This window comes from Phlebotomus papatasi, chromosome 3 (assembly GCF_024763615.1).
Source record: "Phlebotomus papatasi isolate M1 chromosome 3, Ppap_2.1, whole genome shotgun sequence".
Lineage (NCBI taxonomy): Eukaryota > Metazoa > Arthropoda > Insecta > Diptera > Psychodidae > Phlebotomus > Phlebotomus papatasi.
Window position 1 is genome coordinate 75,120,840 of NC_077224.1, and position 19,042 is coordinate 75,139,881.

The 19,042-nt window shown below is 41.2% G+C and overlaps 1 protein-coding gene across 1 annotated transcript in view; it reads left to right on the plus strand.

Annotated features, from left to right (window-relative positions):
- The window catches only part of LOC129806766 (uncharacterized), a 147,420-nt gene that overhangs the window by 46,647 nt on the left and 81,731 nt on the right, over window positions 1-19,042 (plus strand). Inside the window, exons 8-11 of the mRNA XM_055855538.1 lie at window positions 1,474-2,463; window positions 6,078-7,028; window positions 9,497-16,927; window positions 16,997-17,089. Of these exons, the coding sequence (XP_055711513.1) occupies window positions 1,474-2,463; window positions 6,078-7,028; window positions 9,497-16,927; window positions 16,997-17,089 (9,465 nt within the window). The remainder of the gene's footprint in view (window positions 1-1,473; window positions 2,464-6,077; window positions 7,029-9,496; window positions 16,928-16,996; window positions 17,090-19,042) is intronic.

Consider the following 19,042-nt stretch of genomic DNA (forward strand, 5'->3'; position numbering starts at 1 on the left):
ATTTTTATTTTAGCTTTTATAGTTTTTCCCATTTTGTTGATATAATTCCGAAGTAGAAATCTTCAAATTACTAGAATCGTAGAATAAGAGTTATTTTGGCCGCTAGAGGTCTCTGTTTTACTCAAAATACATCAATATTGAAATTGAGTTCGGGCAAAAAAAATTGCAAAACTGTCATTTATGGTTTCTAAATATGGCTTTATTTAAACTTATTCAATTTATAGACCACATTCTTTAATTTAAATGAAAGTGATCTTATCATGTTGTTCAAACCAAATTTCACTATTGGTCTATTCTGTGAAAAATAGAGACCTCTAGCGGCCAAAACAATACAGTAGACTCTCACTCAATCGGCTCTTTCTCAATCGGGCGACAAATTTTGTTGACGATTTTCACGTTTTATGCAGCTAATTCGCTCAAATTCGCTGTAGTTCTTCCTATTTTATCGTGATTCTTTATAATTGAGCGCTTTTTGTGGAATTTACAAAGGCTTTGACGCTCAATTCTATCGCTAAACCGGATGACATTTTGCCCCATATTCCCGATTGAGAGAGAGTCTACTGTACTTATTTTCCGTACGGTAATTATTTGAACATTTCTGTATCAAAATTTATTTCAACGAATTGGAATAAACAAAAATACTAAAGGTAAAATAGTGGTCTTTGCAGAGCTGATTCTATTATTTTGGCCACCAATGTATATCTAGTCATCTCGCTTTCTCTTATAAGCAGTTTCGAAAAAATGTTTACAAAACAAAAGTTATTGTACGTTGGGCAATACATGCAATATCGACGATATGTTTCCAAACAAATTCTGAATTTTGCATATTATCATTACTTTTATTTAGTAAGAGCGTGCTTTATTTTGATAAGATTAAAATACTCGTAGATCCATTTATAATCATTTAATTAAATAAGTAGTTTTTGAAACATATTTGCGTAACAAAAATAGTTGTGTGATGCTCATAACATTTTTCTGACTGATAAAAATGACAATGTCAATTTGTTTTTGCTCCCAAAATGCAAAATATAAATAAACAATTATTTTGGTAGAAATCTTCTCAAAAAATCCTAATAAAATAATATCTTTTGTAAATATTTCAGTATTGAATACCTAATTCAATATAAATATCTACTGGAATGTAGTATGCTGCTTCTGCCCTTTAATCTCACAAAAGATTTTGAATCTTGATCTATGATTTTTATTCACTTTATTTTGTGTTACCTTAAGAGACACTCCTTTTTGTAGTTTTTTTTTATTATTTGTATTTTTTTCTGTAAGTGATTTATTCAGTTCTTTTTGAGTCTTTTTTATTTCTCTTTTACCTGAGATTGATATGCTAGATTTTTAGAGTAAAATGATTTTTTTTTTGGCGGATGATCCTTTAAATGGGATCCTCGACCCCTCAAATCAGACAGACAACATCCCATTGTCTCATGTACTAACTTCATTATATTTGCCTTTTCACTGTAGATGTAAATGAATGTCGGGATAATCCATGTGGAGCAAATGCCATATGCACGGATACCATTGGGAGTTTTGTGTGCTCATGCAAGCCAGAGTACACGGGAGATCCATTCAGAGGTTGTGTTGATGTGGACGAATGCACGGCGCTGGACAGACCGTGTGGGGATCATGCAATATGTGAAAATGCCAATCCGGGATACAATTGTCTGTGTCCGCAGGGTTATCGCGCGAAGCCGGACGCTAAGATTGCGTGTGAACAATTTGATGTGAATATACTCTGTGCAAGTAATTTTGATTGCACAAACAATGCTGAGTGTATTGAGGGTCAGTGTTTCTGTCAGGATGGGTTTGAGCCACAAGGTTCCGTGTGTGTCGATGTGGATGAGTGTCGGACAAATGAGAATATTTGTGGGGTCTATGCACAGTGCATTAATACTCCTGGCTCCTACAAGTGTCTGTGTCAGGCGGGCTATGTGGGTGCTCCGCCGAGGATCGCGTGCAAAGCCCCATGCGAGGACGTTAAGTGCGGCCCCCATGCATACTGTAAGCCAGACGGCGTGGAGGCGTACTGTGTCTGTGATGAGGGATGGACATACAATCCGCGAGATATTGCGGCGGGTTGTGTGGACATTGATGAATGTGACACAGTGCATGGGCCGACGGGAAAGTGTGGAATTGAAGCTATTTGCAAGAATACTCCTGGTGGATTCTCATGTCAGTGTCCACCGGGATTCAGTGGGGATCCGCACAGACAGTGTCTCGATGTGGATGAATGTTCAAGACCAGGATCGTGTGGTGTGGGGGCACTTTGTCGAAATCATCCGGGAACTTATGAGTGCTCGTGCCCCGAAGGCAGTCTTGCTGATCCCGATCCTCGAGTCAGATGCATAGCCATTGTCACGTGTAAAGTTGACAATGACTGCCCAGGAAATGCCATTTGTGATGAGCACAAGAGATGCCTCTGCCCAGAGCCTAACATCGGCAATGATTGTAGACGTAAGTAACTTCTTTTATTAATTAATTTATTGACCCAGTAAAAACCACTGCTTGAAATTAGAATACACAACTTTATTGCTCGAATTAAAGGGATCTTGTGTTTTCCGATAGCTATATATTCCTCTAATAGTTCAATGTTTATATTTTAGTACAATTCTGCAGTTTCATTTTATATTTATCTGTAATACGATCAGTTTGGGATATCGTTGCAGGTTTTGGGCGACCCCTCCATAAGTAGGTAAATCGTTTTGATAGGCATTTGGACGTAGAGAAATTGTTTATAAAATGTTCTGTTCTTTCGGTTCTTTGAAGTGATGGTTATTGTAATAAATAAAAAAAAACAGACTAAAAAATTTTAAAGATACACAATTGTTTTGCCTATCTAAATAACATTATGTTAGTTCCTTAAGAAATATTCGAGAAAATGGTATATCAATGTAGCCCTACAGCTGTAAGTAGCCATCAGTAGCTGTAAGTAGGCCCCCACCCATAGGCAGGTCATTAAGTAGTGGCGCAATCCTAATTATTGTAATGACAAATCAGATTTTTTATGTTCTCTCCTGAAGAATTACTCAAAGTAAGGTGTAATCTTGCAATTTTCAAAGTAAGATATAGTCCCCTTTTTGTGTAGACGGAAGCAAACCTACAGGCCAAACAGTTCAAGATAGCTACATGAGATCTTTACATAAGTAACGTCTGGAATATCTCGAAAACCCGATGACAACTAAAATCCCAAAAGTACAAATCCCAAAAGAGTCATCATGCCGAAAGCCAAAATCTCGAAATTCAAAAGTATTGGAGTATCGCGCCATATCTGTAAAACTATTGAATACAGTAGACTTTCGATAATTCGGATCCTTTAACTTCGGGCTACTCTTAATTCGAGCAACAGTTAAATTTGAAGAAAGTTTGTTGACATCTTTCAAGTTCGATTATGATTATCGAATGAAGCAAATATGCTCAAATTTGCCATTCTTTGTCTCAGTTGTGATGTGATTTTGCATTATTGAGGGGATTTCATGAAATTTAGAATTAATATGAGCATATAAACTTAATATGAGTATGCAGGTTAACAGAAAATCGTCGCATTTCAAATCATTTGATGCCCAAATTTCTCTTTAATTCGGGTGACATTTCGGTCCGAAATGCCCGAATTTGAGCGAGTCTACTGTATTTCCAATTTTGGCGTTCGGGATTTTGATTGGGATTCTTTAAAAACACATAGAGGATTTTTTTTCATTTTTAGATATCTTATGGCCTCCACACATTAGTGAAATTTATGTCCATATTGAAAAGTTTTTCCTATCCAAGCATAGGCAATTTGTTTCAATATGGACATAAACGGATTCAATATGGACATAAATAACGTTTTTCAAAAACAAAGATTAATCTTCTCTGAAGAAAGTTATTCTCAAACTTTTGAGGCAATTGTGTATTCATTTAAAAGTTTTCGATTATCGAATATAAACCATTTTTAAGCATTTGTGAGCAAATCATTAGTTATGAGTTTTTGTTCCTACTATGAATCTATTAAAAGATTAATCAAGATTGATTTTTTATAAATAGATCTTAACATTTTATCAAAGAGACTTAATTTATTTTTTATCTACTAAAAACGAATTTTTAATTCCCGATATTGAACTGTTATACATTTACATATAGCATTTTTAAAGTTTTTTTTTTTTAATTAAACGAGGTTCGGTCTTATAGAATGTAAAAAAAAAAATGATGAATGGAAAAACAGATGCTATTTTCGGTACTTACAACTTTTATTCGATATGACTACGCGACGTTACACAATTTTATCTCCCTTCGCTAAATTTTCAAAAAATGAATCAAGATTTTAAGGAAAAAGCGCGCTATCTTCGGACGACTCATGCTTTTCGGAAAACTCAATTTTTTTCTAGGGCGTTCTAGGAGGTTAAGCCCAATTCCCGAATGTCTTAGAAAAACAAATAATTTTATTGATTTCTCAAAATCTAATGGAACATTTGCCATCAATATCCAATCCTAAACAACAATTTCCTAAAGAATCGTGCCTGTAAGGAATTAGAGGACTTAAGTCAGATGCCTAAGCCTTAAGTCTGAAACCCGTATAAGGCTTAGCCATATGGCTTAACTGCTCTAATTTCTTATCAATCACGATTTTTCTTTTAGAAAAAAGTTACCTAAAATTGGATTATTAAAGATAAATGACCTACTAGGCTCTCAAAAAACAATTAAAATTGCTTGCTATTTAGGATTTTGACACCTTCGTGAACTGGGCTAAACCTCTAGTCTGGAAACCGCTTTACCAAGGCCGTCTAAAACGGTCTTCCGACAAGGGGTTTAGCCTAGATCCTGAAGGTCTCAAAATCCTAAATATCAACCAATTTTATTTCTCTTTTAGAATTTACTAGGTCACCTGTCCTTAATGATCGAATTCTGAGTTATATTTTTCAAAAAAATCTTGATTGATAAGAATTTAGAGCAAGTTAAGCCATATGGCTAAGTATTAGATCTGAAGTCCGTATAACTGCGTTTTGTGGTTGAGTTGAAGTGGATCGTGGATGCATTTTCGAAAACATTTCGAATAGTAGGAAAATTGGAAGAAAAGAGTTTTATAAGAGCCAAATCTATGAGCCTACCGCTGCATTAGATTGAGATTAGTCTGTCCTAAAATTGAATTTTGTGACAATTCATCTAAATCTAATTCGAGAGTGTAAATGGTCTAAATGAAACAGCTTATATTGCCGTCTCAGAATGAGTCTAAATTGTCCCAAAACCAGATTTTGGGACAATTGAATCTCAATCCAAAGCGGCGGTTTAATGGCCTATATCAGAGGTGTGCAAAAAACCATTTAAACCGAATCAACGTCAAAATAAGTTTGTTCTGTTAGCGTTTTGACCATTGATGTACATGTTTCTTTTGACGTTAATTCGGTTTCAACGGTTCTTGCACGCCTCCGGCCTATATGAAAGGATTTTCTATATCGTTTTGTCCTGGGGATCGATCTCGATGAAAAACGATAATGACCGCACAGGGAGTGGGTTCAAAGAAAAAGATGAAAAAATATGAATTCTATTAAATTGTATTTCTAATTTTCAATCTCCGAAAATTCTATATGGATCACTAACGAGGGTTCGCTCAAAACCTTAAGTAGATATCTCTAATCGTTTCCCCTGTATTGTAACACAAATTATGGAAAAGATACGAAATTCCGAGTATACACTTCCAAACTTAAAGTACAATCTAGAAGCCTGAATTTAATCGATTAAAATAGATAATATGAAAAATCGATTCTGCGAAGATCTCAATTAAAAAAATCAAATCGATTGACTCTCCGTCTGAGAATTTTCTCTCAAGACTCCTTATTTGCATTTTACAAACTTGCTCATGATATTCCGTTAGTATATTTCATTCAGCAATTCTCTTGGTAATTCTCGCTATTTTAATATATGAATCATCGTATACGTGTAAAGATGTAGTTCGATTGAAGATTTTCTAGGCCAAGTTCATTAATCAAACGAGAATTGCTGTATTTTCACTGGAAATATCTAGTAAATCCAAAGGCATCACAAACAATTCCTTGAACTTTAGAGAGATTAAACTCTTCCACTTTATATCATTGCAGATCCTTGTGAAGCTGTTGTTTGTGGTCCAAATGCCAATTGCATGATTGTGAATCAGGTGGCACAGTGTCTCTGTGCTGAGGGTTATACTGGAGCAGCAAATCAACTTGGTGGATGTTCTGATATTGATGAGTGTGCAGGAAATCCATGTCCAAGTGGTGCTGTGTGCACAAATACTCCCGGAGGGTATTCATGTCAGTGCCCTGGTGGTAGTTCTGGTGATCCCTATCGTGATGGTTGCACCAAAAATAATCTTATTGCTATCACATGCTCAGACAGCCAACCATGTCCTTCGGGAGAACTGTGCGTGTTGGATTCCTACAGTGGACATTCTGTCTGTATCTGTCGTCAGGGATATGCTCGTGACGACAGTGGAAAGTGTCACGATGTCAATGAATGTACAGAACATCGGGGTAGGGCGTGTGGTCTCAATGCTCTGTGCAAAAATCTTCCGGGAAGTTATGAATGTCAATGTCCACCTGGTTTCAATGGGAATCCCTATTTGCTGTGCGAGGAATGCAATAGTCTGGACTGTCAGTGTCAGGCTCCGTACAAGCTTGTTGGTGGAAATTGCATCCTGGCAGGATGTCAGGAAGGAGGCAGGTGTCCTCCGGGGGCAGAATGTATCTCAATTGCCGGTGGAGTGAGTTACTGTGCCTGTCCCAAGGGATATCGTACCCAATCTGATGGATCCTGCGTTGATGTCGATGAGTGCAATGAAGGGAAGCAAGCCTGTGGCTATGGAGCGGAATGCAGAAATCTGGTGGGATCGTACGAATGCTACTGTCCTCAGGGATACGGCGGAGATGCCTATCATGGACTCTGTGCTCCAGCTCAACGAAGATGCGCCTCGGATAAAGAATGTGGAGTCAATGAGAAATGTGTTCAGCCCGGAGAGTGTATCTGTCCGCCGCCATTCTTCATGGATGCCTTCGATGGAAACAAGTGCAAAAGTAAGTGTCACATTTTTCAGGATTTACCCTTGCCCCGCTTGCCGCCTTTGTTATTCCTCAAAAACTCCTTAAAAACGGGTAGCAAAGCGTTCCAGACTTTGTGACTTTGCTGGAACTCGTGACTTACAGGGTGCGTTTTTTAAATATGAGACCTATTCATCTTATTCCTACTAATATTTATTAGTTCTCAGGTAAAAAAGAAACATTTTTGTCTTTATGATTTCCCTTATTGGGTGTTATAGATTACATTTATTCGATATATCCCCCTCCCACCCCAAAAACAGTGCATCCTTATCCGTACCGCTAAATACAGGCTCAATACTTTGCTTTTAGATGCGGTACGCTAAGATGTCTGACTGAACTTGTCGGTTATTCTTTCGATGACGTCTGTACTAAACGCAAGCGCTATCTGGCGGAAATATTTGAAAATTTAATATGTAAGCCCTTTCGGCACATTTGCTATCAGTCTTTTTGTAAAATGCGTGGCGTGACGTGCAGTTGTGTAATTCTTTTGGGAAAGGAATTTGCGTTTGGCTGAACTCCTTGGGAGACGATTAAGCTAGGTCCTGAGCCAGGATACAGAGTATTATAACTTGGTTGTAAACTCGTGAAATAGCTTGAGGTTGATGGAAACAAACGGATGCTGTTTGTGTTAAAGTAAGAATTGAATTGTAGGTTATATTTTAGGGACCATCAATACACACATTGAATCAGACAATTATTTATTGAAATATTCAGTCATTCCGTCACGCCATACTTAATCAAGTCCTTGCAATCCGCCACGCGTGGAAGTCCAGTTTAAAAAATAAATACAGCACTATATCTGGACTTTGTTAGACCCAGGGGACTAGGTCTCAAACAACGCCCGACACGTAGTAATCGATTTGAACTGATTCATAAATCACCCAAAAGATAGCCCAAAATAGTTTTAAGCGTAATAAAATTGTTTTTTGAACAAAAATTACATATCGATTCATAACCGGTTCATTACCGATTTAGAACTGATTTAAGCCGATTTGTAAAGCACTTAAAATCTAGACGCGATTCTTTACCCCCAAAACTCAACCCTCAATCGAATTTCGAAGCATTCCGAATTGCAGATATTTCGGGTTCCCAAGCACTCCCGAGATTACCTGTAAAGAATTTCAGTAACCATAAGCTTATCTGGGCTTATCACTAGCTATTTTCTACTTTAAATAGTTTGAGTACAGGGACTACAGAAGTCCAACGAATAAAAAAAATCCTTGAAATCGGTTAATAAGTATTAGAGATAGAGTCTGGTTAATTTCGGTATAGAAAGGGTAGAGTACAGGTACAATGGAATAGGGTCGGAACGGTTGCGACCGTCAGAAAGATCTTGTTCTCAGATACACAAAATACAAAAATTTCACTGAAATCACTTCAAAAACACTGGAGATATGGTCCGGTCAGATTATTTTCATTTATATCCCAGAGCTATAGCAAAACTTATCCCACAGTTGGAAAAGCTCTTGACCTTAGCTAAACGTACTAAAGTTTCATAAATATTGGAAAAGGAAGTTACGAGATATTCAAAATCAAAGTTTCGAAAATCGATTTTTCGATTAATTGGACCTGCGGTAAAATCGGATGAAAATGGGGTGTTCAAATAGTTGTAAGTGATTGTAGCATTTAAAAAGAGCTTTCCAAATCACCAAATTTTCTTTTCAAATTCTACCAATTAGAACCGGAGATATGATCATGTGAAAATTCAAATTTTGACCCCTTATAAGCTCGGGTCAGGGGTGTCGGGAGGCTTAAGTCGTCTTTTAATTGAAAGATCTTAGGTCCAGCTATAACGTATTAATGTTTGAGAGTGATCCATAGGAGCTGAGTTATTTAGAAAAGGAATTTTTTTGGGTATTCCAAAATGGCGGAAGAGGACAGAAGGTGGATCTAACATCACTAACTCTGACCCTTTAAGGACGAGAAGGTCCAAAAATCGGGGATTAGAAAAAATAACTTTTTTCTGATCTTTTAGAGCAAAGCGTAACTTTCGAAGATCGTAGGAAAAATTTCATTTTTGGGTCACCGGTGACCCAATCGTCCTTAAAAGGTTAAGCCGGTTAAACCATCCATCGGCATTTAACCTTTACAGATATCCGCTTGTCGATATCTCTTTTCGTTCTCCCGCCAGAAGCGTTAGTACTGCGTAAAATTGACAGGACGGCCGCAATTTTCGAAAATATATTCTATGATTGTAGCGCCCCTTTTGGTAGTTGAACGAAGGTTGTAGTATTCCACACATTCTTTCGATTGAGCCTTTAGTAATCAAATTCGGAAAATTGCAGGTAAATTTGTAAGGAGGAAGCAGGCGCAAGTTTTTTAATGGATAGGTCTCATGCCCAATTCGTAGTTTGCTATGAAGAATAGTATTACGAAACTAAATGAATCCTTCTGAACTAAACTGTATTTGTTTCTAAAATCAATCCTTTTCAACCTTCTTTCAGATCCTTGTGAACGTTTCCCTTGCGGTATTAATGCCAAATGCACCCCAACTGATCCACCTCAATGTATGTGCGAAGTTGGCCACAAAGGAGATCCACTGCAAGGATGCGTCGATGAGGATGAATGTGCTCATGCTCCATGCTCCTATGGAGCGCACTGTATTAATGAAAAGGGAGGATACAAATGTGTCTGTCCCAAAGGTTTCCGAGGTGATCCCTACAAGGGTGAATGTATCCTGGAACCGGGTTCAGTGAAGAGTGAATGTCACAACAATGAAGATTGTGCTGTTAATTTGGCTTGTGTCGGAGGAACTTGTATCAGTCCTTGTTCGTCCTTCCGTTGTGGTCCCAATGCCTTTTGTGAACCTGAAAAGCATGTGGCATGGTGCAGGTGTCGTGTGGGATTTGTCGAAGGACCAGATGGAAATTGTGTATCTCAATGCAATGACTACCTCTGTGGCCAGGGAGCTGTGTGTATTGTAACAAATACAGGGCCTACATGTAAATGTCCTCCTGGACAGTATGGAAATCCCTTCCCTGGTGGTGTATGCGTAACAGATCAGTGTTCAGCTAAGCAACCTTGTCAGAATCCTCAGGTTTGCGTAAACGGAAGGTGCAAGCATAGATGCGACAGTGTTATCTGCGGAGTTGGAGCTACTTGCGATGCTGCGTCTGGAAAATGCGTCTGTGAGCCATCCTTCGTTGGGAATCCTGAATTGCTATGTATGCCACCTTTCCAGACGCCAGTTTGTGATCCTGGATGCGGACTCAATGCCCATTGTGAATACGGTTTTATCACGAATCAATGTGTCTGCAATCCGGGAACAACAGGAAATCCCTATGAAGGATGTGGTCCTCAGAAGAAAACCAAGTGTTCGCCGAATTCATGTGGAAGGGGAGCAGAGTGCCGAGAAGGAGGTCAAACTATTGAATGCATCTGTCCAGGTGGATACATTGGGAATCCCTATGTTGAATGCTTCGATGTGGACGAATGTTCAAGTCATGCATGCGGAAAGGGTGCGGTGTGTATTAACACTCCAGGAAGCTATGACTGCAGATGCAAGCCAGGATTTGCTGGAAATCCCTACTCTCTGTGCACTCGAACGCATAATGAATTCTGCGATGATCCTGGTAGATGTCAGTGTGGACCTCAGCTTCAGTGTCCACCAGGGTTTGCCTGTGAGGGTGGCAGGTGTCGAGATCTCTGTGATAGAGTAGCATGTGGCCCTCGAGCTGCCTGTGACTCAGGGAAATGTATCTGTCCTCCTGGATATACAGGAAATCCCAAAGATAAAATCAATGGATGTACAGTTTTTGGACAGTGCGCAAATGATGCTGACTGCAAGAATCCAGAGATTTGCTTCCAGTTCGGAAGGGGAGTAAGAAAATGCGTTGATGCTTGCAGCAAAGTTCAGTGTGGTCCAAATGCACTGTGCTTGTCGAAAGATCACAGATCGGCTTGCATTTGCGCTGAAGGATACCACGGTCAACCGAGTGACTTGGTAGTAGGGTGTCAACCTGAAGAGAGAGACGCCCATCAAGGAGCCTGCGATACAAATGATAACTGCGAGAATGGATTCATATGTACAATTGATCGACATTGTGTGCATCCTTGTTCAACTGTTGCTTGCGGAACACACGAAGTCTGTCAGTTGGATGAAGCTGGTCATCCTGTTTGTCACTGTACGACTGGATTTCTCTGGAATCCTGTTTCGTCCCGTTGCGAACAGCCTTCAATCCCAGACTGTGGCTCAGACAGAGATTGTCATCAAGTGGCAGCCTGTCGTCCGGATGTCCTTGGCGTTCTCAAGTGCATCTCAGTTTGTGCAGAATTTACTTGTCCAGCCAATTCAGTCTGTGTGGCTACGAATCACGTTGGAAGTTGTCAATGTCTGCCAGGTTTCTCAGGCAATCCCAATGATCGCAATGGTTGCCAACCTGAGCTCAGAAGTCAATGTTCAACGAGTGCAGAGTGCGCAGAATCTGAAGCTTGTGTTCGTCATGAAGGCGTCATGAGGTGTCGCCCGGCCTGTGAGGAGAGGCAGTGCGGTCCTCATGCTGTTTGCATAAGCAACAATCACAATGCTCAGTGTCAATGCCCACCAGGTCCATATGCGGGAGATCCCTATGATCTAGCCAATGGTTGCCGAGTTGTTCCATGTGTCTACAACATCGACTGCCCTCCAACGCAGATGTGCAACAGACTGACTCATAAATGCCATGATGTCTGCGAGGAGGATTCCTGCGGAACTGATGCCGTGTGCATTGCTGAGGACCATCGTGCGGTTTGTCAATGTCCTCGAGGCTTCCGACCAAATCCAATTCCAAGTGTTGAGTGTGTTCCCGTTGACGGATGCTCACCAAATCCTTGTCATCCTTCAGCCATTTGTTCGATCACCTCTCTCGGTCATACCTGCAAGTGTCCTCCGAATCACATTGGCGATCCCTTCACGACAGGCTGTCGTCCAGAAGGAGCATGTCCAGCTGGTGACCGAGACTGCCCTCCACATGCAGCTTGCGTTGGTGGTCGGTGTATTGATCCATGCGAGTCAGCTTGTGGTCCAAATGCTCTGTGTACAGTTGTCAATAGGAAGGCTCAGTGTGATTGCCCACAGAGGTTTGAAGCTGCCCTTACAGGTGCTCGCGATGGATGTTTCCGTCAAGTGAGGATCTGCAAAACCGATCTAGATTGTGGAGGAGAAGTTTGTCAACAGGGTCAGTGCAAAGTGGCCTGTCGGAATGCCAATGACTGCTCAATTGGGGAGAAGTGTGTTCAGAACACTTGTCTTCTCCCCTGCTCTAGTCACAGTCAATGTCCGAAGGGTCAGGCTTGCTCAGCTGGAGCGTGTATACTGGGATGTCGAAGCAACAAAGACTGCCCTACCAATACAGCCTGTATTGATAGTAAATGCCAAGATCCTTGCGCCAATGAAGGTGTCTGTGGTCCCAATGCTTTGTGCAAATGCGCCAATCACGTCACTTCCTGCACTTGTCCTCCAGGCTTCGAAGGAAATCCTATTCCTGAACAAGGTTGCGTCAGGGTACCAGCAACGTGTGTGGCAACACTTCAGTGCCCAACTGGACATATGTGTATTGCGAATCAGTGCAATTTACCCTGCCGGGAGACCCTTTCCTGTGCCATCGGCGAGAGATGCTACAATAGCGTCTGTGCTAAAGTGTGCTACACCAATAACAACTGCCTACCGGGAGAAATCTGCAATAATGACGGAGTATGCCAGACTGGATGCAGTTCAGATGGAGATTGTCCTACTAGCCAGGTTTGCCTCAGTGGGAAGTGTAGATGCGGAGTTGGATTCATTGGAACACCTTTCGGATGCTCAGATATTGATGAGTGCACAGAGAGACCTTGTCATCCTTCCGGAAGATGCGAAAATACTCCCGGATCTTATCGATGTGTCTGCCCTCCCGGGACTGTTGGAGATGCAACTACTGAACCAGGATGCGTTCAACCCAATGAATGCTTCAGGAGTGAAGACTGTGATGCTAGATTGTCGTGTGTTCAGGGAAAATGTACAAATCCCTGTGCAACAATTCAATGTGGACCCAATGCCTTCTGTGATGCTGAAAATCATCATGCTACTTGCTCATGTCCCAGTGGACATCTCGGAGATCCCAGAGATTTGTCAGTGGGATGCTTTAGGGTTGAATGCCTTACCAGTGAAGACTGTCCTATTGATCGACATTGCCACGATGAGACAAATAAATGCATCAATCCATGCGATTTTGTCAATTGTGGAAGAGGATCATGCTCAGTTGTCAATCACGAACCCGTGTGTGCTTGCTCTCAAGGGTACTCCCTTCAGGGAGGTAGATGTGAAGATATTGATGAATGCGCTACTAATCCATGCCAACCAACAGCAATTTGTACAAATACTCCCGGAGCATTTGTCTGTTCCTGTGCTGAAGGACTGGTAGGAGATCCCATCCATACTGGCTGTCGCAGTCCTGGAGAATGCTACACAGACACTGATTGTCCATCAACAGCTCTCTGTGAGAATTCCAAGTGTCGCAATCCTTGTGATAATCCTGGAGCTTGCGGCCGAAATGCTGAATGTGTACCTGTGGCACATTCTGCTGTCTGTCGATGTCCAGGAAACACAAGAGGAAATCCTACGCATGAATGTATCAGGATTGAGTGTTCAGACAACGATGATTGTCAACTCTCTCAGACCTGCGTTGATTCTAAATGCGTCAACCCGTGCTCTCTGGCGAACGTTTGTGGTCAGAATGCTGAGTGCGTTCCGGATAATCATCAAGGAGTGTGCTCATGTCATCCTGGAATGACGGGAAATCCTCTTTTGGGTTGCGTTCCTGTTCAATACTGCAGCATTGATCAACAGTGTCCTGCAGGAACTGTCTGCAATGCAGGAGTATGTTGCTCTCTCTGCTCTAGTACTAGAGATTGCTATGGAGACCAACTATGCATCCAGGGAGTTTGTCAACCGACTTGTCGAAGCAACTCCAGTTGTCCAGACTTCCAGTACTGCCTCAATAGTATCTGTACCCAGGACTTTGCTTGCCGCTCAGACGATGATTGCGATATTGATGAAAATTGCGTCACAGACTCTTCGGGAAGGTCTCAGTGTCAGAACGCTTGTAGTGGACGAGTTCTGTGCGGTAGAAATGCAGAATGTACTGCCAGACAGCACGAAGCTGTATGCTCCTGCAAACCTGGATTTTTCGGTGATGCAAGAGGTGGATGTAGAAAAATACAGTGTCAACAGGACTCTGACTGTTCCACTGATAAGACCTGTGATAATCACATGTGTAAGATAGCTTGCTTGATGGGAGAACCATGTGGAGCTAATGCTCTGTGTTCTGCTGAGAATCACAAGCAAGTCTGTCATTGTCAGCCTGGATTTACGGGAGATCCTAAAGTAAGGTGTGACGTCATCGATTACTGTCGAGATGGTCCATGTGGTCCAGGTGCTAGATGTCGCAACAGTAGAGGATCCTTCCGATGTACCTGTCCACCGGGATCCGTTGGTGATCCATACCACGATGGCTGTCGAGCGGCAGTTGAGTGTGAACGAAATGAAGATTGTCCAACATTTGCAGAGTGCCAGAAACAGAATGGTGTTCCCAAGTGCAAGGATGTCTGCGAAAATACTCTCTGCGGACCAAATTCTGAGTGTCAACCTCAGGGACATGTTGCTCATTGTCAGTGTAGATCAGGGTATCAGGGAGATCCCAATGATATTGCTATTGGTTGTCGACCACTACCAGTTCCTTGTCATTCAACAGCAGATTGTCCTTCCAACACTTACTGCTACGCTGATGTATGTAAGCCAGTTTGTGTTCTCAACACAGAATGTGCTTTGGATGAAGTATGCTTCAATGGACAGTGTCTGAATCCTTGTGAACAAGATCAAGCTTGCGGAATGAATGCAGACTGCGTTATCAACAACCATCTGAAACAATGTGCATGTCCGACTGGATTTACTGGAAGTCCGGACAATGAATGTGTTAGAATTCCAGTTGCTTGTGTCTCTTCGCGAGACTGCATTGAAGGCCATACATGTAGGGATACAATGTGTCTACCATCTTGCGGAGCAGACTACGACTGTGCTCTCAATGAGAAGTGTATCAACAGGAATTGCATGCTTACTTGTCGCGTTGACAATGATTGCTTCCTGGGACATATTTGCCTTCACAATAAATGCGTCTTTGGATGTCATTCTGACGAAGATTGCAGTGCTAGTGAGACATGCAGGAATAACTTGTGCAGCAATCCTTGTCACGACAATCCATGTGGTCCTAATGCTGTCTGTACAGTTTCAAACCACCGAGCTTCATGCTCGTGCATCCAGGGCATGGTACCAAGTCCAACTGCTAAGGTTGGATGTATCAGAGCTCCAGCTCTACCCTGTGCAGAAAATCGCGAATGTCCTGGTGGATTTGCTTGCTTTGAAGAGATGTGTCGACCAGTTTGTGCAAGCGATGGTGGATGTCTCAACAATGAACGCTGCGAAAATGGAGCCTGTAAACCGCTCTGTCGAAGGGATGACGATTGTCGACAGGGTGAGGTGTGTCAGGGTCTCATTTGCACCGTAGGATGCCGTTCAAATTCTGGTTGTCCAGATGCTTTGACTTGTATTGGTCATCAGTGCAGAGATCCTTGCCTAGAAGCTACGGCATGTGGAACCAATGCAGAATGTGAAGTTGTTGACCATCAGAAGATTTGCACTTGTCCACTGCCTCTTGTTGGTGATCCAACAATTGGTTGTCGATATGAGCATGTTGCCTGTGGCAATCACAGAGACTGCCCACCTGGACATTCTTGTTATGGCAATGTCTGTCAAATCTCTTGTCGCAACGATCAAAATTGCTTGGCTGATGAAAGATGTATTCGTGGAACGTGTCGAACGGTCTGCAACAGCGATGGATCTTGCGGAAAAGGACTCATTTGCGAAAACCGTGTGTGTCAAGTGGGATGCAGAAATGACTTGACTTGTCCATCTGATCAAGCTTGCATCAATCGACAATGCGCTGATCCATGCTCTGTCAGTGGACAGTGTGGAAACTGTGCTGAGTGTAGTGTCGTTAATCATGGTGTTCAGTGCAGCTGTCGAGCTGGTTATCAGGGCAATCCTCTTCAGGGCTGTGTCCTTCCTCCACAGAGGTGCAATTCCTACTGTCAATGCGATGAACATGGTATTCTCTGTGCTGAAACCTGCAATGATGACAGTCAGTGTTCATGTGGACAGAAGTGTTCCTTGGGGAAATGTCGTATGGCATGCAATCCTGGAACATGCCCAGCTGGTCAACTTTGCGATGGTGGAGCTTGCGTTGCTGGCTGTCGTACCCATCTGGATTGTGCCAATGATCAAGCATGTGTCTCCGGTCAGTGTCAGGATCCCTGCACACGAGATGGATCATGTGGAAGGAATGCTCTGTGCCGAGTTTCTGATCATCGAGTTCTCTGTCTTTGCCCAGATGGCTTCCATGGGGAACCATCGAGGGAATGTACGAAATTCGAATGTTCTTCTGATGCAGACTGTGAAACTGACAAAGAATGCCGAGCAGGATCGTGTCGAAATCCCTGTCTCGAGCAAGGCGCATGTGGAATCAATGCTCAGTGTCGTGTGGTTAACCAGAGAGCTCAGTGTTCGTGTCCACCCGGTTTTGTGGGCAATCCTGAGATTGAGTGTCAACAATTGTCGCCGGGCACATGCCTGCGGAATCCGTGTGGGGCGAACGCGGTGTGTCACGAACTATACGGCGGATATGAGTGTAGTTGTGTCGAGGGATGTTCGGGTGATCCGCGTAAGGGATGCCAGTGCGAGGGTGAAATTGTGAATGTATGTTCCCATCAGACATGCGGTCTCAATGCAGCGTGCCGTGTACGAAATGCCCACACTGCCGAGTGCTACTGTCCACCAGAATTCCCTACAGGGGATCCATACGCTCAATGTAGAGATGACATCAAAATCTCTTTAGCTAAAGTTCCATCTTCTAACCCTACTCTTTGGTATCTTGCAGGTCTTCCTGAGAAATCGTACGTTGACTGCCGTTCTACTGGATGTCCCACCGGAAAATGTGTTCTTCACAATCTCCAATATGTCTGCCTAATAGGTAAGTTCATTTTAATTTCATAACCCAATCATGGTTCTTTTTTTTTAAATCACTTTACACTTTTGTGTGTTATTTTTTTTAATCAACCAAAGAAACAATGAATTAAAACAGCAACAATAATTTCACTAATGTCTATAAATAGCACGTAATTTTGTTGTTTACAGTTTTATTTATTTGTTTATTTATTTATTCCAAAATATTTATTGTTTTAAAAAAATAGAAAAAAACTTATAAATTTTACATTATTGACAATTACTTTTTACAATTAAATTTATTAAAGTAGTTATTCAAGCAGCAAGGAGTGATTAGTTGTTGGTATTGTTACAGAATATGCACAAATTTATGCAAAACAGAATATAAAATCTGTTATGTAAATATGTATATGTTATCTTGCCTATGAAACTCGTTAAAACGATACGTGTTAAAGCCTCTATGCACTGGGAGTATTTTTTGACAAAAAAAATGCATTTTTGACAGAATTTTGACGTTTACACCTGTGCAGACGACTCAGAAAATCATTTTTAGACGAAAATTGCTCCCAATGTGTAGAAGACATTAGAGTCGTGGCTAACTACGTTAAAATTATGGCTAAAAAATCCAAAAGGTCTGACTAAGCAATAAAGAGCATTGCAATTTACATTTTGGCCTAGGTGTTCTGACACTTTAGCGTTGAAACGGGATCCAGAAGACCCGAAATACTTCTGGTTCATTCAGAAATAAAGTCCACTGCTGGTTCAACCATTGCAACTTAATGGCATAGCAATTGTGAACCATGCCAAATCCTAGAAGCCAAGATTAAATGTTAAAATATTTTGACCTATTCATTAGGTATATAACAATTAAAGTGAAACTATGAGGTTATATGTTTATTATGCGAAACTATGTGATTGAAAAAGTTGAGCGTTTTTCACTAAATGAGGATACACATTTATCCTGATATCTGACATTGATATCTGATATGAGTATTTGACAGCCGTCAAATACTCATGAAATTCAATTTATTTTCATGACCAATTTGATACGATTATGGACAGTATTGTGTATATATAATTACCAATAAATCAAAGATGTTCGCGAATTGTAAGTTCTGATTCACAACTTTCGATATGATTGTTGCATTGTCTTCCTGCAAGTTTTGAAACTCAATTGTCAATAACATAATAAGATGGCGCCAATAAACAATATGACAGTAACTTTATTTAAAGCTAGGGCCATTTATGAACAAATTTTTGTTTGATTGTTATTTCCTTGGTGTAGATCAGAAGTGTGCAAGAACGCTTTGAAACCGAACAAACGTCAAACTAAACTTGTACGTCAATAGTTAAAACGCTACCTGTACAAACTTATTTTGACGTTTATTCGGTTTCAAACGGTTCTTGCACACCCCTGGTGTAGATCGTTGCTTTCCTTTCTTTCCAATATCTTATTTTCCGATTTACGGATGACTCGTCGCAAACATTCCTCAAATTAAAAAAAAAATCCTTTTCACTTAATAAAATTTTTATCTGTCACTTTCACCTACAATTTGGTTGGATTCTATAGCAATTTTGTGTATACAGTAGACTCTCGATCAATCGGCTCTTTTTCAATCGGGCGAAAAATTTTGTTGACAATTTTCACGTTTATTTATGAAGCTAATTTGCTCAACTTCGCTGCAGTTTTTCCTATTTTATCATGATTCTCTATAATTGAACGCTTTTTGTGGAATTTACAAAGGCTTTGACGCCCACATCTATCGATAAATCGGATGACATTCCGCCCCAAATGCTCATTTGAGAGAGAGTCTACTGTACTTACTTATTTATCGACCTTGGACCAAGATCCGTCACTCCAATTCCGAGTACTCCAATTCCGAAGCTCCAATGAGCTGACGTCCTCGTTTCCTCGAAGCATAGAGTCCGCCCCTAAAACCATTCCAGACTAAGTCGTCCTAATTCCTGTGAACCAGGTGAC